The 25,341-nt window shown below is 48.1% G+C and overlaps 1 protein-coding gene across 4 annotated transcripts in view; it reads left to right on the forward strand.

The window, feature by feature from the left end:
- Nucleotides 1-25,341, forward strand: part of SEC31B (SEC31 homolog B, COPII coat complex component) — a 2,991,081-nt gene that overhangs the window by 1,427,741 nt on the left and 1,537,999 nt on the right. For all 4 annotated transcript variants that reach the window (XM_069610491.1, XM_069610490.1, XM_069610492.1 and 1 more), the window contains one exon: nucleotides 19,723-19,797. In XM_069610491.1, the coding sequence (XP_069466592.1) occupies nucleotides 19,723-19,797 (75 nt within the window). The remainder of the gene's footprint in view (nucleotides 1-19,722; nucleotides 19,798-25,341) is intronic.

Genomic DNA, 25,341 nt, shown 5'->3' on the forward strand with positions numbered 1-25,341 from the left:
CAGGCCCAAGGTATGTGCGCTGTTCTTCTCCGCACCCTGCAAAGGTGACTCCTTTCCTAGGAAATGCGCTAGCGTGAGGGACCTAACAGGTCCTACGACCAGCACAAGCACCGAGGCTGCGCCACCTAGCGGCCACTAGGCCGAAGGGTTGCAAGATCCTACCAGTGATTCCTCTGAGGGACCGCAAGGTTTCATTACCGGGTCTCAACCCGAGGGGCTATGCTCTTAACACCGGACTGATGTCTGAGGGGGCACCTGTACGCAGCACTACCAGCTCCACAGCCGGTAGCACTCTGCCTACCAGGTCCCAACCTGAGGTGCAGGGTAGGCCTCAACCTCCCCCGCTCCGCGTACTGGAGGAAGCCGGGCCCAGCGCAGCAAGTTCCACACACAGCCACATGGCATGCAGCAAAACACAATGGCAGGTGGGCCAGACAAAATGGCGGCTCACCCGACACTATCTCCCTTTGGGGACCAGGTAAGGGAGCAAGTTTCCAGGTAGGACTGGTCAACGCCTGTCACTTGGACCACAGCATATCCATCGACTTGGCAGGGCAGATACACCTCGCCCCATACAGTGAGACTGTGCGCGCCTAGGTCTCAGCAACCTCAGGGCCCTGCACCTATGCCTATTCCATCAAGCACTCCTCCGGCCTGAGAAGACAGGTTCTTTGAGAAGTTCCTTACTCTCATGAGGTCCTTAAGGATGTGATCAGGGACATACTCCCTCCGGTACAGCCACTCGCACCCACAGCCACGCTGCCTTTGGGTCCAGCGCAACCCCAGGTGCCCATGCCAGTTCTACAATACTGGGTCCCATGCCCGTACCAGTCACGGCAGCCCTGTCTAAACTGCAGCAGCAGCCTCCGGCGCTGATATTCAGTGCGCCACAGCTTTCTGCGCCCAGCACTCCTCCGGCTGCACCGGACCAGCAAGACACAAAGGTGGACACAGTTGAGGAGGAGGACCCAGACACTCGATCAGCCAGAGCCTTTCACGAACATCTAGCGGGCCTGGCTGAGTATTTGGGGATCCCACAGCCACAAGTGGAACAACCGGAGGTGGAGATATTAGCGCAGGTTCTCATTCTTCGCCCCACGGCTAGAACAGGTATCCCACTGCAGAAGGATGTGGTGGCGCTTGCCAAAAAAGGATGGCTCAAGCCACATTCTACCCAGCCTACCAATCGGTTTCTCGACACTAAGTTCAGTCAAACCTCCTATTGTCGGCGCAACCCCAGCCACACTCTTTGGGGATAGCGGCAGCATCACTGTACTCGAAGCCTCAATCGTCCTCCACTACATCAGCCTCAGCACTCCTGCGTAAGGAGGAAAAGATCCTGGAGGCATTTGGAAAGCTCTATTCCAATGCCACTCTCCATCTGCGCCAGTCCAATGCGGATGCCATGCTAGTGGCGGCCAATAAGGGGCTCTTGCAGGAGATCACTGACTTCCTACCTCAACTCCCTGTGCAGAGCCAGGCTCACTTCAAGGCTAGTCTGGCTGAAGCCAAAATAGTGGCACAGGACATAATGGAGTCCACGGTGGCTCACATTAATACCTCAGGTCGCGCCATCTGTATTGCGACCAACATGAGACGGACGGCTTGGCTAAGGGTGACGAAGTTCAACCCTGATGTCTAGGAACGTATACTGGACCTTCCTTTCGAGGGGGTGATCAGTTCCATTCAACAACGGGTGAGGAACTCGATGAGAAAAAGAATAGCTCACAGACGGTTAAGTCTTTTATCGATCCTCACCAAGTCCACCCTAAAGACATAAAGCCAAGCGCACCAGCGCTCAGACAAGGGCCGGTCCTTCAGAAGCTTCAGGGGCTTCCAAGAGAGACTGTCCAGACAACCGAACAGATCCCTGAGCCAGCATAGGCGCAAGCAGCACAAGGTCTTGTTCCAGTCCCCCTCCTCAGCCCCAGCCTCAGAGGGCAAGAAGTCATGACACACCCATCCGGATCCATGAGTCTCCAGTGGTGTCCGGTCAATGTTTCGACTCAAAAGGGTCGAATGACAAAAGGGTCGAGTCAATTCGACCGAAAACAAAAGGTTCGGATTTTATTTTAAATGTATATATATTTTTTTTTTGCTTTAGTATAGGTTAAAAGGGTGTTTTTACACCAAAAACAGGGTTTTGGGGAGGGACCCTCCCCCCCCCCCAAAAAAACCAAACAATTCAACCCTTTTTTTTTCGGTCGAATTGACTCGACCTTTTTGTCATTCGACCCTTTTTAGTCAAAACTTTGACCTATAACCGTCTCGGGTGGGGGGCAGACTTGCCCTTCACGCTCACCGCTGGCGAACAAGGTTCACAGACCCATGGACCCTCTCCGTAGTGTTACACGGGCTTCTGGCTCCCTATCCCTTCTTCTCCTCTCTCCTCCCCTCCGCTCCCACAGATTGGTACAGCAACTCTGTTGGTAGAAATACGCTCGCTCATAGAGAGTCAAGCAATGGAGAAAGTCCCTGCCCCTCAGCGGGGGCTGGGCTTCTATTTGTGAATTTTCCCCATAGACAAAGAACCAGGCTGGCCTGAGAGTTGTGTTGGACCTTTCCACCTTGAACCTTGCCCTTCCTCTCCAAAAGTTCAAGATGGTTACCACAGGGTTAATAGCGGAGACATTGTGTGTGGGAGACTGGATGTGCTCCCTGGATCTGAAGGATGCCTACATAAAGTCCCGATCTGGCAACCCCATTGGTCCTTTTTGAGGTTCAGAGTCATGGATTTTCACTTCCAATACAAGGTTCTACCCTTTGGCCTCAGTTTGACCCTCAGGGTCTTTACAAGACTGATGAACGCTGTTGCAGCCCTACTCAGGTCGCAGGGGCATCACATCTACCCATATCTAGATGACTGGCTAGTGAGTGTAAGGTCTCTGGAGGCAGTCCAACACACTGCCTCCGCCCTCATGGATACACTACACTAGCTGGGATTTTCCATCAATCTCAAGAAGTCACAGTTGGCGCCCACTCAGAGTCTAACCTTCCTGGGACTTATCTGGAATACGAGCACCGAGAGGATATTTCCCCTCGGAGGATAAGATTGCAGCCATCAAGAGGACCATGGGGCATTTTCTCAGCAGAGCAGTGACCTTAGCATGGTGGTACCAACACCTCTTGGGCATCATGGCGGCATGCCTTCTGGCTGTGCCGCATATGAGGCTCTAAATGAGGTGACTGCAGTTGTACTTTGCAACCTCCTGGAATCAGGAGAGGGGTTCTCAGGCAGAGCAGTTCTGCATCCCACATCATCTCCACCAGGACCTAGTCTGGTGGAGCACGAACAACAACCTGCAGATAGGCAGGCCCTTCTGTCAACCAGCACCTCAGGTCACCATCACCACAGACTCATCCCTAGAGGGCTGGGGAGCTACCTTGGGCAGCCACAGTGTACATGGGGTATGGTCCCGTCAGGAGCAAGCGACCGACATAAACTGACTTGAGTTGATGGCCATCTGGCTTGCTCTCAAAGCCTTCCTCCCAATGATCAGTGGCAAGGCAATCACTCAAACCGACAGCTCCACCAGCATGTATTCCATCAATAAGGAGGGTTGCACCAGGTCTCCTTCCCTCTGCACCCTAGCAGTCAACATTTAGGAGTGGGCTCTGGTAAACAACATGCACCGCCCGGGCGTGGGGGCGGGGGAGGAGTCCAACCTAGAGGCGGACAGGCTGAGCAGGCTGGGTACGGACAACTATGAATGGCAGTTGAACAGGTTCTTCAGGGGATCTTCAACAAGTGGGGTCATCCTTAGGTGGATCTCTTCCCCACCTGGTCCAACAGGAGGTGCCCCCAGTTTGCTTTCTGGCAGGGGCTCTCTGGGCGATGCAACGCAGATCCAGTGGAACAACATGATCGCGTATGCCTTTCTACTCCCCTGGTCCACAGGGTAATCTGCAAGATCAGGGAGGACCTGCACCTCCATATCATCCTGATTGCTCGGTGGTGGCCAGCAGGACCATGGTTCTCGGAACTACTCAGCCTGTCGGGTCAGGCCCCGGTGCACCTTGCGCTGGGCCCAGCACACCTATTCTCTCAGCAGGGAGGCACGGTCATCCTCCCCTACCCCCCGAAGTTAGCCCTCGCAGCGTGGTTCCTGAACAAGTCACACTGAGGCATCTGCATCTGTCACAGGCTAACCCAGACATTATACAAGGTGCAAGTAGCGATGTTACCAGGAGCCAGTACAAAAGCAAGTGAATCAGGTTTTGCCACTGGGCGAAATCAATGGAGGTCGGTCCTTTGACCTGCACATTTGACAACTTGCTATCCTTCTCTGCGCCCCTTGCACACTTGGGGGTGCAGGTAGACACACGTCGCGCCTATTTGGGGGCCATTTTGAGCCTACAGGAACTCGGAGGAGGAGGTATTCTCATCCTCTAATCCAGTGGTTAAAAGACACTTAGCTGGACTGACCAGGCTTTATCCACCTATCAAGAAACAATGCCCGGTGCGGAACCTCAATGTCGTCTTGGGCGCCCTGGTGCATAAACCATTCAAACCTATGGCGTCTACGGACATCAGGCTAGCCACCATTAGGACTGCCCTACTGATGGGCCTCACCCTGGCACGCCAGATCAGTGAAATCCAGGCGCTGGTGGCCTCTGAGCCTTATACTACCTTTCGTAAGGACAAGGTGGTGCTTAGAACTCACCCCGCATTTTTACCTAAGGTTGTCTCCTCTTTTCACTTAAATGAGGAGATAGTGCTACCAACGTTCTTCGCGGACCCTAAGAATGATGCTCAGAGGGTATTGCACTGTCTGGATGTGAGGCGGGCGCTGAGATACTACCTGGACAGGACCAAGAGCTTCCGCAAATCAGACGCCCTCTTTGTCACTTTCGATGTGTCAAAGCCTGGCTGTCAAGCGTCCAAGGCTTCCATAGCAAGGTGGATGGTTACGGCCATCAAGGAGGCGTTCGAGGGGCAGCACAAATATGCATGCCCATGCAATCAGAGCTAAAGCCACGGCTGTTGTTTTCCAGAGCCGGCTACTCCCTTGGCCTTCTGCAAGCACTACTGCTTGGATGCCGGCTCCAGGTCGGACGCAGCATTTGGTCAGGCAGTGTTAACTTGTTTACTTATGAGAGAACCTCTCCACCCTGGGGCAACATTCATTTGTATTTGCCCATACAGTATGGAGGAAAGGGGACGGGACGTAGGAGTAATTATAAGTTACTCACCATAGTGACTAACATACTCCTAGTTCATAGTCCCCTTTCCTCTGTATGTCCCACCATCCTCCCCCCTAATAAAACTGGTGTCATTAGGCAATGTTAATATTGTTGATGCGTCAAAGGGGACTGAGGAGTGGCACCGGTGAGTGGATTCAGGGGAGCGAATGCTTCCAGGGCCGCGCCTTGTGCGCATCTACATTTAAAGGGGAAGATGATTTTTCTTGGGAGGAAAGGGGACTATGGACTAGGAGTATGTTAGTCACTACGGTGAGTAACTTTCTTTTTAGTAGATTTAAATTGCAGAAGCATAGTTGAATGTGTAAGACTATTGGGCAGGCGAGTAGATACACATGGTGAATTCTTGCATAAGTTGATCTGATATGAGATTAATTCAGGGGAAAGTAGAAGTGTTGCAAAGTCATCCTGACAAAGATATAAACGGTGATTCATAACAATATAAAGAGACTTAAAAAGGTGCTACCAGGAAGCTGTGTTTCTCTCCCCTTGCCAGAAGTTGTGTTTCTTTGAATCTGACGAGGAACTGTATTTCGAAGGGATTATGTCCTCCGACGTATTCCTCATCTTAGATATCTCCTTCCAGCTATGCTGGCCTCGGAACATTTTTTCTCTCTAGAGGGCGCTGCGCGTCGACGTCCTCCGAGTCGATGTCCCTCGACAGCCGCCGTATCGACGTCGACGTCATCATGCCTATAAAGGCCGCGCGCAGCGTCCGTTGTTCAGTTCCGTTTTTCCGCGCTTACTCAGTGCCTCGGAATACCGTTGCTCAGTTCTTAGTCAGATTAATCCTATTTACCTCGAGTCATTCGATCCGTACTCGATGGCTTCCTCGTCGGAACCGACAACTCCTCGAACCGGCTTCAAAAAATGCCGAGATTGTGGGAAAAAGATGTCGTTGACTGACCCTCGCAGAGTTTGTCTGTGGTGTTTGGGAGCTGAACACCATTGTTCGGAATGCGAGGACTGTATGTCCATGACAGCTAAGGCCCTGAAGGAGCGTAGGGGGAAGCTGGAGAAAGGTAAGACTTTTAAAGCTTCTTCTTCGTCGACGAAGTCGAGACACTCGTCTCCTCGTCACCATTCGCGCTCCAGGTCTCGGAGTGGGTCTCATCACTCCTCGAGATCGAAGCACTCGAAGAGGAGACGTCGAAGATCCCCTTCTCCGTCTTCCTCTGTTTCGCCAAAAAGAATCCCTTGCCCCACGAAACATAGTTCCCGGGCTGAATGGGAGGAATTCCGCAAAAATATGATGAGCGTCTTCGAGAAAGCGGCCTCGACCCCCTCGAAGACTGCCGAGAGCGATGCTCTGGTTGAAAGACCCGAAGGTCAAAAACGCCGCGAGTCGCAGTACCCGGCGAAGGAAACCTCTCGAGCGCGTCTCGAACCCTCGAGTAGGACTATGACCTCCAAACCTTCCTCGAAGGTGCCGTCGACGCCGTCAACGAGGGTTCCTTCGACGCCGAGGTCGATGTCTTCGACGCCCTTGTCGAAGGGACCTTCGACACACGGGTCTGTCGACTCGACGCCAGCTTCGACACCGGTGTCGACGCCAAGAAAAGTCACGGTGACGACACACCCAGTGACTATCCCCAGGTCCTCGACGTCGATGGCGTCGAGATTGTCGAGCAGAATTCCAATTCTGTCGAGGTCATCGAGGCCTCCGCCTTTGTTTTCGACGCCACGCTCGAAGCCTTCGACGTCGGCGTCGACGACATCGACGTTTTCGAGACCGATAATGACAAGTTCGGCACCCTCTGCCTTGGAAATGGGATTTACTCCTTTTATGAGTTCAGAACAATTGAGAACTATGTCCTCAATTTTGGAAGAGGGTGAATTGTCTGAACAGGAAAACACATTTGAGTTGCAGGGACCTGTAACCCCAATTAGAGAGGAATTTTCATCTGAAGAACGCAGGTTAAAGGATCCTCATGATTCCTTACATGAGGCAAGTGGGTTAGACACTTCCCCTGAGGTGGAGTTTGCTAGGCCAGACCCGGGGGAGCATGCTGAAACCCCCTATAGAGCCTTAATGGCCAGGATCACAGAGTTCATGGGGTGGTCTGCACCTTCACAATCTTTCCAACAAGATGACCTCACGGATATTCTTGACAAAGGACCACAGGAGGATCCTGTGGTGCCTTTTCATAAAGCTCTTCAGAGGAAGATCATGACAAACTGGGAAACCCCAGATGTAGTACCAGCAGTAAATAAAAAACTGTCTACAAAGTACAGGGTATCTTCTACAGACCCAGAGTTTTTGTCTAAACACCCATCCCCAGAAAGTCTGGTGGTACAGGCAGCATCCTCTACCGATGTCAAGACGGCTTATCCTACCGTCCCACAGGACAGGGACTATAAAAAATATGATGCTATGGCAAAGAAAGTCTTTTCAGCATGTAGCATGGCGTTAAAATCTGTTAATGCTACTTGCACCCTTGCTAGGTTCAGCCATACACTTTGGGAGTGTGCTTCTACAGCGGCTGACTGCATCCCGGATGGAGAAGAAAGGGATGCATTCCTGAATATTATACAGGACGGTAAAGACGCTATGTGCGAATCCCTCCAGACGGGCATTGATTCGGCTGACAGTATCAGCAGAGCAATGGCGGCAAGTACATCAACCAGGAGATTCGCTTGGTTGAGAAAGTCTGGTTTTGCCCCAGATGTGCAAGCCAGGCTCTTGAACATGCCATTCGATGGCTCTTCTTTGTTCGGGAAAAAGGCGGATGACAGTTTAGAGAAACTGCAAACTTCAAAAGCAGCAGCAAAATCCCTAGGAGCTGCAATCCGTCAGACTCTTTTTCGTCCCACAGGAACCTCTGCGAGGGGCAAGTCCTTTCGCTTCTACTCCGCATTCGGAAGAGGTAGAGGACGACCGGCTCAAAGGGGACAAAGAAGAACTACCCGAGGTGGACGGGGTAGATATTCAAAAGCCGCAGCAACAGCAGGTGCCTCTTTACCATCGGCATCTGCATCAGCCGCCCCAAAACCACTCTGAGGACTTCGCTTACAGGACACCTGTAGGAGGCAGGTTGACTCAACATCTGGCGGTATGGCAGGCTATCACGTCAGAAGCTTGGGCATTGGAAACAGTTGCCCAAGGTTACTGCCTGCCTTTCCTACGTATACCTCAGAGTCATCCACCGGGGATCAGCTCTCAGAAAGCTCCAGATCCGCTCCTCTTGCAGGAAATTTTGGACCTGCTAGAGAAAGGTGCCATAGAACCGGTACCTGTAGCGGAGAGGAACAAGGGCTGGTACTCCCCTTACTTTCTCATTCCAAAGAAAGACGGAGGACTGAGACCCATCTTGGACTTGCGTGAATTGAACAAATTCCTCAGAAAAGACAAATTCAAGATGGTCACTCTTTCTCAGATCCTCCAGGCCCTTCAATTCCAGGACTGGTTGGTATCTCTGGACCTTCAGGACGCTTATTTCCATGTGCCTATCCATCTCAAACACAGGAAATACCTGAGGTTCGCAATTAGCAACTCTCACTATCAATTTCGAGTGCTGCCATTTGGGCTGACCTCCGCCTCGAGGGTCTTCACCAAGTTAATGTCGGTAGTGGCTGCAAGTCTAAGGAGGGAAGGGATTCACGTCTACCCCTACCTGGACGATTGGTTGATCAGGGCTGTTTCTCCGGAACAAGCTCAGATCCAGCTAAATCACGTGTGCCACTTCCTTCACACACTGGGCTTCTCCCTCAATTTAAAGAAGTCACAAATGATACCATCGCAGAGACTCCAGTTCATAGGAGCGATCCTGGACACTTCCCTGGGAAAAGCCTCGCCACCAGAGGTGAGGGCTCAAGATATTCTACAGATGGTTACCAAGTTCCAACATGCCCAACGTCTCCCAGCCTTCGACTTTTTGAGGTTGCTAGGCCTCATGGCATCCTGCATTTTCCTAGTGCCAGAGGCTCGCCTGAGAATGAGATCCCTCCAGTGGGCACTGAGGACTCAGTGGTCACAATTCTCAGGGAGAATGGCAGATCTTCTTCAGGTTCCCGGCAGGGTGGCTCGAGACCTTCAGTGGTGGGCCTGTCAGGAGAACATTCTGAAAGGAGAACAGTTTTGGCAACCCTGGCCGGAGATAACAGTAGTCACGGATGCCTCACTCACGGGGTGGGGAGCCCACGCCAACGACTTGACCATCAGCGGTCGTTGGTCTCCATCGGAGTCCAGACTACACATCAACCTGTTAGAGCTGAGAGCCATCAGACTTGCGCTGAAGGCGTTCCTGCCAGCTGTACAAGGGAAGAACGTCCTGATAATGACGGACCACACGGTGGCCATGCATTACCACAACAAAAGAGGAGGTGTAGGATCACTACCCCTGTGCAGAGAGGCGATGCAGCTCTGGTTTTGGGCAATCCAAGAAGGAATCTCTCTATCGGCAGTTCACCTAGCCGGAGAGAAGAACTTGACAGCGGACGCTCTGAGCAGGCAGAACACAGTCTCCCAAGAGTGGGAGCTAGCTCAGGAAGTCCTTCAAGAGATCTTCGCCCTTTGGGGAACCCCTCAGGTAGATCTGTTCGCCACCAGCCTAAACAGGAAATGCGACCTCTTCTGCTCAAGGGAATTTCCCCCGAGAGGAGCTCTGGGAGACGCGTTCATAGTGGACTGGGAGTTTCCGCTTCTGTACGCGTTCCCACCGGTCCCTGTCATTCCTCAAATGATCAGGAGGTTGAGAAGATTCCGGCGAACCATGATCCTAATTGCCCCGGATTGGGCCAGGAGAACTTGGTACCCGGACCTTCTAGACTTGTCCATCTGCCCTCCAATTCGACTTCCACTCAGAGAGAACCTACTCTCACAGAAGGGAGGTCAGGTTCTCTATCCAGACATCAAAACCCTCAACCTTCACGCTTGGCTTCTGAAAGGCTGAGGTACAAGGATTGGGACCTCCCTGATGAGGTTATGGAGGTGTTGCTTTCGGCAAGGAGGCCAGCAACAAAATCTTTATACCGCTGCCGTTGGAACAGATTTTGCAGCTGGTGTAGAGAACAGAATATCGACCCTTTTTCATGTGGTACACCAATGGTTTTGTCCTTCCTACTATATTTGGCAAATTCAGGCCTTCAAGTTGGCACCATTAAGGGCTATCTCGCAGCACTATCCATCTTTAAGCGTACTGCGGGAGAACCATCCTATTTCAAATTACCCTTGGTAATACAGTTTCTAAAGGGGTTAACCAATGTTTATCCCCAAAGACCATTCCAAGTTCCCCTACGGGATTTAAACTTAGTACTAACTTTCCTGATGGGTACACCTTTCGAACCTCTCCATTCTTGTTCGTTAAGATTCCTTACCCTTAAAACTGTTTTATCAATAGCACTTACATCTGCTAGAAGGGTGAGCGAATTACAAGCTCTTTCTTGTAAACCCCCTCACACAATATTTCACAAAGACAAAGTTGTCCTGCAAGTGAAGCCTAATTTCCTCCCAAAGGTGGTTTCTGAATTCCATATCACTCAGAAGATTACCCTACCATCTTTCTATCCTCCTCCTCACCCAGGGAAAGAGGAAGAGAGGTTACACAGGCTAGACCCTAGGAGGGCTTTAAGTTTTTACATCAGTAGACTAGCCAGGATAAGACAGGCAGACCAGCTGTTTGTAGGTTACGCAGGTCACAAGCTGGGGTTACCAATAACTAAGCAGACCATTTCCAGATGGATCATTCTTGCCATTCTGGAATGTTATAAACTGGCAGGGAAAGAGCCCCCTCAAAACCTTACGGCTCATTCGACCTGAGGTATTGCAGCTTCATCGGCCCTCAAAAGCGGCGTGCCGATTAAAGACATATGTGCGGCCGCTAAATGGTCGTCTGTCCATACCTTTACACGTTTTTACAATTTGGATTCCTCCTCCAGTCAAGAGACTAGGTTTGGAAGGGCTGTACTGCATTCTATTCATCAATAGAAGACAGCGTGAAGTCAGTACTCCCTCCTCCGATAATAGAATACTGCTATGGGAGCCTATCTAAGATGAGGAATACGTCGGAGGACACAATCCCTTCGAAGAACAAGTTACTTCTTACCGTGTAACGTTCTTTCGACGGGATGTTCCTCCGACGTATTCCTCATCGACCCTCCCATCCATCCCCGCAGTTCTACTTCCCTTGTTGTTGCAGCTTACGCTCCTTCAGGGTGATTAGTTTAGTCCAGAAAGTATTATTGTGGGCTACAAAACGGAACTGAGCAACGGACGCTGCGCGCGGCCTTTATAGGCAGGATGACGTCGACACGGCGGCTGTCGAGGGACATCGACTCGGAGGACGTCGACGCGCAGCACCCTCTAGAGAGAAAACATTTTCCGAGGCCAGCAGAGCTGGAAGGAGATATCTAAGATGAGGAATACGTCGGAGGAACATCCCGTCGAAAGAACGTTACAAGGTAAGAAGTAACTAGTTCTTCTTTTTTGACTTTTATACGTTGTGGCAAAGCATTTGGAACATCATTCATGTTGTGTAATGAAGTGGAAAATCATTGTTCAAGGAAGAGGAGAAACTTTTCTGTAGGTTAAACATTTGTACAATTATTGACATTACTATGAATAGCCATATATTTTCTTTGTACATTTTATGTGTAAGTGTGAGGGCCAGAGACCCCTTTCTAGGTCGTTTCCTTTCGGGTTTGATGGGTAGGGAAATCCTTGTCAGGGTAGGGATAATTTTATAAAATGCCACAATTTGAGAAATCATCCAAAAGTTGTCTGCCTCACATTTCTGACCCCTCGCAGTATTTGTTTTACATTTGTAAAGTGCCTAAGCCTGTGGGCATCAGGGTGCTGAGGATACAACCAATTACACACATCTAGCAGGTAAGGGGCATCTCCCCTCATGTAAAGTCGGTTTGGTAAAGTATTTTGTCATGGGGCTGTGAGGTAAGGGGAAGAGCCATGTTTTTAGGGCCCTGCGAAAGGACTCGTAGGATTCTTCAGCCGTTAGGGCAGGGCCCAGGGTGTTCCAAAGGCGTGCTGCTACTGCAGGGAAGCTAGAGCCTCCTCCTTTGACTTTTTTGAAGGTCTGGAGGGGAGGGGGGGATCAGGCGGTTGTAGAGGATGGATCTTACTGGTCGAGTGGATTTGGAGCGCACAATTTTTTGCTACAAGTTTTCAGGGCAGCGTTGGATATACCTTTGTGCGTGATGGAGGGTGTTTTAAAGATGATTCTTTCCCGGATTGGGAGCCAGTGTGCTTCATTTCCCGCTGCAGAGATGTTTTTTTTCCTGTGGATGTTGAGAGCTGTATGTAGGGCATTGTTTTGTATAACCTGTAAACGTTTAATGTTCTGTTTGGACGGTCCCACAAAGAGGACGTTGCAGTAGTGAAGTCTCGCCCCCATGATTGCTCTGGCGATGGTGAGGCAGCTGGATGGAGCGAGGAATTGTCTGGCAGAGTTGATGAGCTTGGTTGTGTATGCAGCCGAGGAGGCAATGGTGTTTACTTGTCTGTTGAGGGAGAGGGAGGTATCCAGGTATACCCCTAGAGTTTTTACCGATGATGAGACCGGGATGTGGATGCCATCTATGATGAAAGCTGAGAATTTTTGATTTGTTTTTTTAGCGTGGCCGGAGATTTGACCATTAGGATTTACATCTTGTCATCGTTTAGGCATAGGTAGTTAGTGGCCATCCAGGCCTGGATGGTTGCGTACATTTTGTTGATGGTGAGGGCGTCAGTGTTGTAGGAACCTGAAAAGAGGGATGATGATTTGCGTGTCTTCGGTATAGTTGATGTAGGCTATGACATGATATATTGTATTTGTATTGTGATCATAGAAAATTGTTTCAAAGTGTGACGAGCTAAGGGAGGGGAACAATGGAGGACAAAACGATCTTACTAGGCCCAGTGACATTGAGAATGTGCAAGTGCAGGGTATAGGGAAGGGGGAAAGTGCAAGGGAGAGGGGAGAAGTGGAAAGTGCTGAGAAAGGTATAAAAACAACAAATTGTAGTGCAGCCAGCAACTCGGTAAGTGCAAGGTTAAAGCGCAGACAAGGGGTGTCTGGTAAGTGCAGGTAAGGGGACTGTAGGGTTACAGATACATACCCAAGTGCAATGGTTGCCCCGAGGCAGTGCGGTTGTGTGGCATGGTGGGCAGGGACCTGGGCCAGCAAATCAGAGGGTAACCCGGTGCCGAAGCAGACAGATCAGCAGGGGAGAGGAAGATCAAAGGCAGAAGCAAAGAGGAAGGTCTTCAGGTGCTTCCAGAACCAAAGATGGCTCTCCTTAAGTTTCAGAGGGGAAGGGAGGCTGTTCCAGAGGGAGGCCTCAGCCGAGGAAAGAGATCTACCCCCAACTTGTTGCTTAGAGAAGCGACTGACACTGAGGGAGTTGGAGGTGGAGGAGTGAAGAGCTCCAGTAGAAAGGTATTTGCGGAGGGAGAGTTGAAGGTATTGTGGTCCCAGGCCCCAGAAACCCTTGTGGACAATGCAAAGGGTCTTGAATTTAATCCTTGAAGCCACTGGGAGCAAATAAAGAGATTTCAGGGCTTGAGAGATATGATCCCCGGACTTGAGGCCAAGGACAAGTCTTGCAGTCCTGTTCTGGAGCAGTTGTAGAGAGTAGAAGCAGGCAGATTTAGCAAGAGGCTGTTGCCATAGTCCAGCCTAGAGAGAACCAGAGCTCTACGGACAGTGAGCTTCTGGGGGAAGGAGAGGAAATGAAGAATACCTCTGAGGAGGTGCAGTTGGTAGATGGACTTCTTAGAGACATCAGAGATGTGAGGAGAAAAGGAGAGTGTGGAGTCGAAGATGACCCCGAGTTTCTTACCCTCACAGGTGGGAGCAGGAAGAGGGCCAAGGGAGGCCAGCCAGAGAGTGACAGGAAACTAGGGTGCAGGTGTGCAAATGAGGAGAATCTCCATCTTACTGGCATCAATGCAGAGGACATTGGCGGCACACCACTCATGGATAGCAGACAGTCAGAAATGAGGGAAGGAGAAGAGGTGGCAGAGGGAAGCCTGAAAATGAGCTGAGTGGCATCTGCATAGAATAGAGAGCGGCAATGCGGTGGGCAAGGGGTGCCAGGTAGTGGTTGAAAAGACAGGGAGAGAGGTTAGACCCCTCGGTAACACCACAGGTAGAGGGTGAGCTAGAGGAAAGGAAGGACCCAAGTTGTACCTGGGAGGGTCGATCAGAGAGGAAAGAGGTTAGCCAGGCCAGGGCCTGATCATTGATACCCAGGTTATCACAGAGACGGTTGAGCAGGGTGGCATGGTTGACCGTGTCAAAAGTAGAAGAGAGATTGAGTAGGATGAGGACAGAAAAGATGTTGGAGCCGAGGTTGAAGAGCAGGTCTTCATGGATGTTCAGGAGAGCATTTTCCATGCTGCTTTCACCTCTGAAGCCAAACTGATAATAATGGAGACAACCAACAGATTCAGTGTGGAGATTAAGCTGGGAGATGGCCAGCTTTTCCTGGAGTTTGCCCAGGAAAGGAGTGATGGAGATCGGGTGATAGTTAGCCAGGCATGACGGGTTGGCTGTGGGGTTCTTGAGAAGAGGGTGCACAAGAGAGTGCGTCAGAGAGGAGGGAAGGGGAAAGCTCCAGAGGTGACAGAGAGGTTGCAGAAGTTGACCAGTACAGGAGCAAGGGTGTCAATTTGGTCCTTGATGGTTTTGGACGAACAGGGAAGAACCTGTTTTGATGAAACTTACATAGATCGGACTTGTCTGGAAATCTCGTCAGGGGAGAACAGAGGAAAGGAAGAGCAGGAATGTGGCGGGTGGCTGCAAGAGGGCCTGAGGTAGAGGGTGGACAGGATGTTTTGGGTTTTTGAGATGAAATGAGAGGCAAGGGCCATGCACTGGGCCTGGGAGGTGACAGGAGAGTTGGAGACTGCAGCATGGTTGGCCCGCTCCTTGCAGATTTTAAAGAGTTCGGCTGAGTTGTTAGATGCTGCAGACGCGAGCTTGGATGTGGGCTTTCTTCTTAGTTCAGACAAGGAGCCGGTATTGACTTTAGAGCAGGCGGCAGGCCAGTTTGTCAGAGGATGCCACTTCCTCTCAGCAACCCCACTCTCACGTTTAAGGGAAGCTAGGTCGGAGTCGTGCCAAGAGTTGCACTTGGCTTTGGGCTACAAGCGGATCCTCATGAAAGTGGCAAGAACATCAAGAGTATCAGAGATAGAAGAGTAGGCGCGACGACCAGGTTGCCACTCTACAAATGTCTAACACCGGCACACCTCTTTCCAGAGCTGAAGAAGCAGCCACCCTTCTAGTGGAAGGCGCCCTCAAACCTACGGGCGAACTTTGCCTTTTAATGAATAACACTCTGTTATGCACATTACAATCCATCTAAATATTGTTTGTTTTGTCACTGCCATGCCCATTCTTTGGCCAGCATAACCAATGAAAAGCTGATCATCTTGGTGAATACTGGCAGTTCTTGTAAAGTAGTAGCTTAGTACTCTTTTCGGGTCTAGACTATGTAGTCTCTCCTCCTCTTTAGATGGAGGACGGTAAAAAGAAGGCAGTACAATACATTGTGCTAGATGAAACTGTGATACAACTTTCAGAAGGAAAGATGACTTCACTCTTAAAATGACTTTATCCTTTGAAAAGGATGTGAAAGGTTGTTTGGACGATAAGGCCTGTAGCTCAGTTACCCTAGGGGCAGACGTGATAGCTACCAGAAAGGCTGTTTTCATAGTGAGCATCCTCAGAGGACACGAATGTAAGGGCTGAAATGGAGCTCCCTTAATAATAAATAATAATAATAATTTCACATTTATATAGCGCTACAAACCCTCAGGTATCTGAGTGCTGCTTATCATTACCCACGGGTTGTGGTGCTCATTTATCGACCTCGGAAGGATGAAAGGCTGAGTTTGGCCCTGCCGGGATTCGAACCTGCGTTGGCAAGCTCTGCACGGATGTCAAAGCGAGCGCTCTACTCGCTGTGCCACTTGACCGGCAGACTTCTTAATACAAGATTTAAATCCCATGATGGCACCATGAAGGGAGTGGGCGGAAACAAATTGGTTAATCCCTTCAGAAATTGTACTACAATCAGTACTTTAAAGTAGGACCCCCTCATCTGGAGATCTTTTGAAGATTGATAGTGCCGCTAAGTAGCCCTTCACTGTGGCCACTTGCAGCCCACAATGGATCAAATGGAGCAAGAAACAAAGAACATGGGGAAGCTTCCATGTGAAAGGATCTGGTCTCTTTTCCCTGCACCAGCTCTGAAACGTAGTCCAGCGGCAGCGGTACAGGGATTTAGTTGCTGGTCTCCTTGCCAAAAGCAACACTTTCATTACGTCTTCAGGGAGGCCCCACTCTTTGTATCTCACCCATTCAGACGACAGGCATGAAGATTGAGAGTCCTGCTCTCTATGTGAAGAATGCAACCTCCCTCTTGTGAGAGTAGGTCCTCTCTTTGGGGAAGACGAATTGGAGGGCAGATGGCCATTTCCTGAGGGTCCTATCCAGAGCAAGGAGGATCATGGTTTTTCCAAACTTCCTCAACCTCCTGATGTCACAAAGAATGACGGGGACTGGTGGAAACGCGTACAGCAGTGGAAACTCCAAGTCCACCACGAACGTGTCTTCTAGAGCTCCCCTTTATGGAAATTCCCTGGCGCAGAACAGCTTGCACGTCCAGTTGATACTGGTCGAGAACAGATCCAATTGAGGGTTTCCCCAAAGGGCGAAGATCTCCAGAAGGACTTCCTGAGCTAGTTCCCACTCGTGGGAGAATGTGCTCTGCTGCTCAGAGCGTCAGGTATATATTTAGAAGAGCTATACAGCGGGGCAATCACCCTGTGCAGAAAAGATTTGAGGGAATCTGAATCCTTTCTAAATTGGTAGCTGCAACACCACATGTATGCAATTGCATGCATGTAGCTCATCGGGTAGCTACATAAAATGCTGCGCTATTGGCCTGTGCAAAGTAATACTGTGGATTAGTGTTCAGGATATAGTAATAGAAGTAAAAATGTGACATGTTGATGTGCTGTTGAACCTACTTGAGTCATTTGCATTTTGACGCCTTTGCTTGCTAAATTCTACCTTTCGGACACTGTTCAATGTCACAAGAATAGCTCTAATTCTCAGAGGCGGTTCAAGTGTGTTTATTGAACTCTTTGTGGGCCTTAGGGACGTCCCTCTCATCTTCAGTCAAACCTCTTCCCTAAGTTAGTATCTACAGACGTTTGCCCCCTACTGACTAGTACTATCTTTGTACTAAGGGTGAAGGCCTAAAGACAGAAATCCTTCTCTCTTTAACCTGCCTCAGTGACTTCCTAACGTTCCCTCTATTATCCAGTTGTTAGTGTTCTAATTGTATTTGGTATGGTGCCTTACAAGTACCCTGTTTGAGGCTCTAACTAACACACTGACCTCTCCCTTTCTACTCTTTCCTCTTCTATCCTCTGCCTCCCTCCAAGCTTCTGTCCCTTTGATGTTCTCACTCTTCCTAGGTCTTGCCTCCAACCTTTGACCTTACTCCTCCTCCCACTACTCTACTAATTTCTCCTCCACAAATCTACCTTCTACACCCTATAACTCTCAAACTACTATTCCTTCCTACAAACTACCCCTCAAACACCGTCCTTTCACTCTGGACCATACACTTTGTTATTCTTTAGACTACACCTCCAACACTAACACACACACCCACTTAAGTACTGCTTTCTTTTTTATTTTATTTTTTTTTATTTGAAAGAATCTTCAGTTTGAACACAACATTCAAACTTTTGTTTCAAAAGAAAGAGACAACAAGGAAAAAAAGGAAAAGAAAACTCCACAAGCCCTCTAGAAAACCAGCACGAAAACGAATCAAAAGTATTAAGCATCTGCTTTCAAACTCACGTCAAGGTAATTCACAATTGCGCACACAAGTTTTATATTATTTCCAGAGATGATCCTGGCTCACCACCCATCCACATCTTCATCCAAGGGGGCAAACTTTCCAAGGTGCAGTGAGCGTTGGCGGACTATCTGTTTGTATTCTATTATCAGATGTTTAGATGTTTGAGCAGCCAGTCCACAGAAGCAGCAAAGGTTATCTTTTATAGATTTATCGTTTCTTTGCCAAAGAATTTCTCTGGTTTTTAGGATATTCGCCCGAAACCTAAGAAATTGCTCTCGATGATGACGAGATGGACAATGTAGTAAGTAGCGTGCTGGTTCATTTAGTTTCCTGTGATTGCCTCCCACGAGTTTTGTTGATTTCAGCTTTTGTCGTGATTCATTGTTGACAATCCAGGCCCAATTTTCGAATTTCTTTTTGGCAAGCTGCAGGCGATTTAGAAGTACTACTTTCAATCCAAGGCCAATACCTTACGTTGTCCACAATTAATCTCCACCATCCACGTGTGCTTCCTTCCTCCTGCTGTCTTCCACCTCAGCTGAAAAGCCCACACTTCATGCTTTCTCTTCTATTCTCCCCCCAGCAGAGAGAGAGAGAGAGAGAGAGAGAGAGAGAGAGAGAGAGAGAGAGAGAGAGAGAGAGAGAGAGAGAGAGAGAGAGAGAGAGAGAGAGAGAGAGAGAGAGAGAGAGAGAGAGAGAGAGAGAGACACACACACACACCCCCCCCCTCCGCGTGTGGCGCGGGAAGGCAAGTGTTGGGGTTGCAGTTCAGGCCTCTTCAAGGAATGTTTTTTAATAAGGGTGCTTCTGTCCCTGATGTTCCAGGGGGCCTTTGGAATGTTGTGCAGGCTCACCGATGTTGATCGGGAGCTCCACAAAGTAATGTTGACTGTGAGGTAGGAAGGCGGCTTCTCCTGAAGGTTTCTTTCTCCCAGACCTGGCTCACAGCTCTGTCCGGTACACATTGACAATGCTGCCATGTCTTCACCTCTGGGTGGTTCTCCCATTCTCCGTGGCCAATCAATGTCGCAGTCTGATAGTAAGTCAGATGGTTTTTCTGAGGGTATGTTGTGATGAATCTGCTTGTTCTCTTGTCCAGACATGGTGTTTCTAAAAAACAGATTAACACTGGCAAGCATTTGATTTCGGAGATAAGGTTATTGGTTGACTGCATAGAAACATAAAGGCACAGGTGGAAGAGACCTGAATTCGGGCCCCTCCCAAGCTAATCTGCCCTTGGGGCTGACTAGATTTCTCTGTGTACTTCGCACGCCCTGCTGAGTGGGGCTCTTGTTCCCTCTTGACATGGCCAAGTTACTGGCCTTGTCACACCAGTCAATGAATTGGTCTCATTTATTACTGGCATCACCATTCCTTCTCATTCAATGTTTATATCATTTGTAGAACGTATTAAAAGTACCGATCTCACTGTTTTTTTGCCAAGGTAAGTTGTACTAGATACAGACCTCATCACGCACACTGCCAAAACAATTGTTGTGCGTTGTCATTGAGTTTTTCTCTGTCCCACTCTGCCAAAATGGTGAAGAACACTGAAAACAGGTTTGTGACAAAAATGTTATAGCTCCATGCATGTGTTATCTCCTATGACTTATTGTGCTTTAGAATTATTTTTATTTCATTAAATAATGTCCTACTCCTTCTTTTATCATTCTCAGTTTAATTCTCTTGACTTTTCAGGTGAACTTTGAGCAGGACGCTAGGACTAAATTCTTGAAGCTGCTTGGATACAACAAAGATGATCTTGAAAAGAAGGTAAATTGTACTTTTAGGCTATGTTGACAATACAGTAACATGCAGGAAGACACCAACGCAGTGTTTTATTTATTTTCAGTCTCGCTGGGGGACAATTAAGGACAACATGCCTACGCAATATGTACTAACATTCACCATATCACAGGAGGATTCAAACACAGATAAAATCTTTAACCATATTTGTGTATGTTTTTATATTAGTTTTATTAGGCAATGGAGAGGGTTGCTGCCACTAATAGATGAGTGAGCAGAGTCGGCATGTTACTTTGTAGTGGGTACTGGTCCTCCTCCCCGTATACCACAGTACCACCATCTGCACATCTTGCAGGAGGTTCATCCTAGTAATATCCTTAATTCTGGATACTATCTCCTTCCAGAATTTCTGTGCATACTGGCCGGTCCACCACATATGTCCCAGGGAGCCACTCGTCCCAAATGTCAACACAATGGTGGGAGGCAGCAAGGAAAAAGCTGCAAAGCCAGTGAAGCCTTGCGGTTTGAGGCTAGTGAGCCCACTCTGCAACACCCTCCCTTGGGGTCGAGGTAAGTGGGACCTCACCAGCAGACAAGGACCCCCGTTACTGTACCTAGTCACTGAACGAACGAAGACTAGATGCGTGAGACACTGAGGAAAGTGGAATGGCTGTATGGTTGAAAAGCAAAGCCGGCGTGAAGTATGTAAGAAGCCCAGAGGGGTTTTCCTATAAAAAGGAAGGTAACTGGAAACTGGGGAGGCCCGGGAAAGACCCCAAAATGAACATTATTTAAGCTAGCTAATTTTCCTTATGTATTCCCATGTTGAGGTCCTCCTCCCATTTCTGCATAGATGGAAGTCTTTCGTTCATGTCTACTCGGTCTGCCAAGCGATACAGCCTTGAGATTTTACCTTTTATGACCCCCTCCCACAGAGTTAATTCCGGGGATGTTGTCTGTCTAATTCCCATTGTTTTGGTCTGTTATCCAATGCCTTAACTCTACATAGCAATATCGTTCCTTTTAGGCCAAACTGAATTTGAGCTAGGTTCTTCAAACGTGACAGGGGTACCCCTTTCATAGAGCTCTGCCAATCTCTGCATGCCTCCCCTCGTCCATGCCCCAAAATCATTCCCTTTACACCCTGGAGTGAAGTCTGCATTGTTAGCCACTGGTTAGAAAGGACACAACCAGACAACCACCCCCAATTTCTTCCACAGCCTGTCCTAATGGGTCTGAGACAACCTAGTTCTGCTCAACAGGTTGTTTTTGCCGCTTTGCCACGTAAAGGCAGCTTGGCCAGTGCGACCGACGCTGTCTGTTGCTCGAATTTCAGGACTCTCACCTCTCCCCTTGCATGTACCATGTCGATAATGTAGAGGAGCCGATGTATATATGCGCCGGAGATCCCACCCCCCTACCTCATTTGTATTGGAGACATGAGACCGTGCCTGGTCTGACACCAGCTAACGTACAAATAGCGCAGCAAGTATTTGGAAGGAATTCTCCAATGAGACAACCATATTAAATGTACCCTCGAGTTGATGACGGCCTGCAGGAAGAACTCCCTGAAGGAATATGAGAAAGAGCTAAAAAAATAAACTAATGATATCATAAAGTGTGCCCAGCGTCCCAAGATACTGAATGAAGGTGATGTAAGGATCCTAGAGGACAAATGATGAAGTAAAGAATTGAGTGAACTATCAAAGTTGAAAAGAAGAGGATTACACGTTAACAAAGTGCTGCAGAAAACAGATGTTTAATGAATGTACAGATGCTGAAATGCAAGGTAGATCAAGTCATCGTATAGGCTAGCTATAAGTAGTCAATAGAATGCAGGCGAAACCGCCATTGTATAGAAACTGGACATTGGTATCATGAAATAAATATGCAAAAAAACGTGAAAGGGGAATGAAAAGCTGTGTCACAGTTGAATTACTGGTTGCTGAAGCTGCGTGGCGAGGCTGTCTTGTCTGAAGTCAAGATTCTAGAATTCAAGGTCAGCTATTTACTCTGAAGGAGTGTGCAGAGGATGAATCCTCTCACTTTAAGGTGCAAGAAAGAACACAAAGGATTCCAAGTTTTAATACATTTAAAGCATGTAAATGCTGCAGAATGAACCAAATCGTGGTCTCTTGTCACGTGAGCCAAGGATGGAAATAGTTTGAATTTGGAGTTCCAGACACGATAGCGAGTGCCCTCAATCCTTTGCATTCCAGTGGCAAGAATACTTTGCAAGGGCAAGTACAAAGACAATTTCATGGCAGAAGGCATGTGTGATGAGAGATGCTGGGCTAATTGAGTGGTGAGGTAGCTTCATGTTGTATCTCCCTGCACCTGGGTCTTGGTTTATGTGTTGCTAAATTAACTGAATGTTCCAGACACGCGCACAAGGGTGCCAAACCAGTTGTATTAGTCTGTATAACAAAGGACCTTCTAGCTCAATAGACCAATGAAACACGGTGTAAGTGAGTTGTCTTAAAATGACACGTATGAAGAGGTAGGCATAAGTTGTCCACCTGATAAAGGACAGCCGATAACAATTTATTTTAGCTCCTATATGATTGTAGATCTAGATGTTTCCCTTAACCAATCCCCGCCCCTGATAGGTTTTTCACTATTGCCATGTAGTAGGATGTCACTCTGACGCATAATGAAGTATATAAATAGTGTTTTTTGTGGAAATCATTGAGAGATGGATCGTCCGTCCGTTGATGTTCGTTGTAACCTTCCTGTTTTAGATAATTGTTAATAAAACAGTAACTTGCCATCTTCTTGAGTTTGTCCGGATATTTGGACTCAGATTATTCTGGTGTAATCCCATCCAGTAACAGATGTACATTCCAAGGGCCATAAACTCAATAACGTGTGAAGGTTTTACTGCCATCTGGTATTGGCCCACGTTGGACACCCCCATACCTCCCACCAGGCTGTTTTTCAGCAAAATTCTTTGGCCCACTCTCGGTTTCTTTACCGCCCCAGATAAACCCGATCATCCTCGGTTATAGGGACTGTAGTGTGTCCCCCCGGACTTCACAGAGGAAGGAGACTGTGAAAGGCACATAATCAGTTAAGGATAGTTCACTTGATGCAGTTTGCTCAACTGCGCTGGAATCCTAAACGCCAAATATTCGATATGGTCTGTCCCTCACTGGAATGTACCGACACAAGCTGACCTTCAGATCTCCATGCGGTTTGCCTTAATTTCTACAGTCTTCTACAGAGTTTACCCTGCGGGTTAAGCCTCTGTGCTTATCAAAGGGAATCTTGCAGTCTCATTTATCACTGAATGTTCACCTGCTTGTGCTTTCCTCTGTCTAACCCTTCCAAGATTGAGGAGAGACTCCACAAAGTTGACCCTAGAAGAGCTTTAAAATGGTATCCCTGAACAACAAAACATTTCAGGCAAGAACACCAGCTGCTTGCAGGATTTTCAAGGATCAGAAAATGGGAGGCCATTTCTAAGAGAAGGCTTTCTATGAGGATTGTGCTATGTATTACAACTTGTTAGGAGGTGGCAAAAAGGAACCTCCCAAGGGCACTTATGCCTATTCCTCAAGCACTCTAGGGCTACATCGGCCGTGCAAAGAGGTGTGCCCATCCTGGTCATCTGTCAGGCATCCATTCTGGATGCTTGGGCATCCATTCACTCCTTTACTAAACATTATCTTTTGGTACCTTGAGTGGTGAGGATAGCGCATGGGCAGATCACTGCTACAAAATGTCCTTTTAGAATTGGCTATGTTCACCCCCCAAGAAAATGTTGTCTGAGCTGACTTGAAGGAGGATATTTCAGAAAATGAGGAATATGTGAAGGGAATAAAGGTATGCACCCGAAAGAACATTACCTTATGTATGTAATTTGCTTTTCCTAAAGGAATGGGGAATGCTTTTCCAGCCAAACCTTCATGGTCCCTTGGTGAAACTTGAATGTTGTGCTAATTTTTAATGGTGGCTTAGTTTGAGCCTTTACATTAAATCCTTCTGAGGCAGCTTACGTTTGTGGTTGTGTTTCAGGTTACGATTGCCCAGCTCATTGGATAAGAGAGCATGAGGATTGTGCACTCAACCTGCCTTTCTAGTGTTCCGTGTAACCAGACAAAGCACCCCCATACCCTGATAGGGCTAACTAAATACCAGCAGGCCGTATTAATATAATCCCCTTCTTGGGGTTCTTACAGTACAGATATATAGCAATTGCCATGGTCTTGGCTACTTGCTATGATTTTGCATGGTAATAGTATATTGTCAAATACTCTATTTCGGGATTAGATTATATTCAGAGCTTCATTTTGAGCTATTTCTACTGATTTTCTTTTTTTTCTATTAATCAAATCTATTGTGTTTCTTGTGTATATTCTTTAATCTGTAGTGGCAGGACATCATACAAAGTTACCAAGTTCATACATTTTCAAATAATGCACTGAAATTCAAACTCTGTGCCTATTCCCTGTTCATCTAGTAATACACTGAGAGAAGCGCGGCAAGAGAAAGGTTGTTAATGGCAAAGCTGGAACAGGGCTTTGAGCTAGCTTACTATAACGCTCCTTGTTTGTGACAATCCTTTTACTGGTGACGCTGTACATTGCAGAGCAATTTCCAGTGGCCTGCATTTTTTTTTGCTGCCAGGCAATCTGTGGGCCACGCCGTCTCTGTAAGGCCCATAACATTACCTCCAGCTTTCCGATCTATAGAATTTGTCAGTTTGTGGTTAAGGGGAGGAAGCAGAGGGGCTTTGCCTGCTGTGTTTTCCGGAGCATGCTTTCTAAATGCCTTGAGTCACCATGACATTGGGCAAGATTCAAACATCTGACCACTGCTAAACCGTAGACCCCAGACTAGGGTTTGGTAACCATGTCATAAATGAGGAAAGCTAAATGTTGAGGGTTTTTTGCTTGCTTTTCAGGGAGGATATGCACAGTTGGCAAATTTGAATTTCTGATATACTACCCCTCTCAAATGTTTTTGTAGATGTGAATCCACAGCAGAACGTGGAACCTGTGAGATAGAAACTTGCCTGGTAAGTAAGTAGAAGGGCTTTGCTGTCTGCATTTTTTGGCATGTCTTCAACATGCCCAGGCTCACCATGCAGTGAGTAAATTCCAGGCAACCCCACTGGCGCAGCAAACACCTCTTCACCGCCTTTCTCTCCTCCAGGCGCTGCACCCGTAGAATAGTTGTTTAATCCGACAGTAAATTTAACCCAATTGTAAACATCGCTCTTCCACCTTTTCCTATAAACTGCACCTCTGCCATTACCTGATGTGTGAACTAGTTAAGCCAGACACAACATTTAAAAAGACTTGAGAATCAGGAAAGCTGCACCCAACATTTCCTTGTCAGAGTTTTGAGGGAATTTTAACACAGGCATATTGCAATGTGCTTGCACTTCAGACAAATGCAGTTTTGGAAATGTGTTATTTATGTATGAGCCATCTATTCAGCTTATGTTGTAAGTTACATGAGCATTGCTTTCTAGCCAGCTTATCTGTAGTAGAGTTTGTATCTATTCTTGCTCAGTGTTTTGTCAATAGAAATGATTTTAGACTTTGACATATTGAGATGGTCTTT

The sequence above is a fragment of the Ambystoma mexicanum genome, chromosome 8, assembly GCF_040938575.1.
Source record: "Ambystoma mexicanum isolate Mex_15411 chromosome 8, UKY_AmexF1_1, whole genome shotgun sequence".
NCBI classification, from domain to species: Eukaryota; Metazoa; Chordata; class Amphibia; order Caudata; family Ambystomatidae; genus Ambystoma; species Ambystoma mexicanum.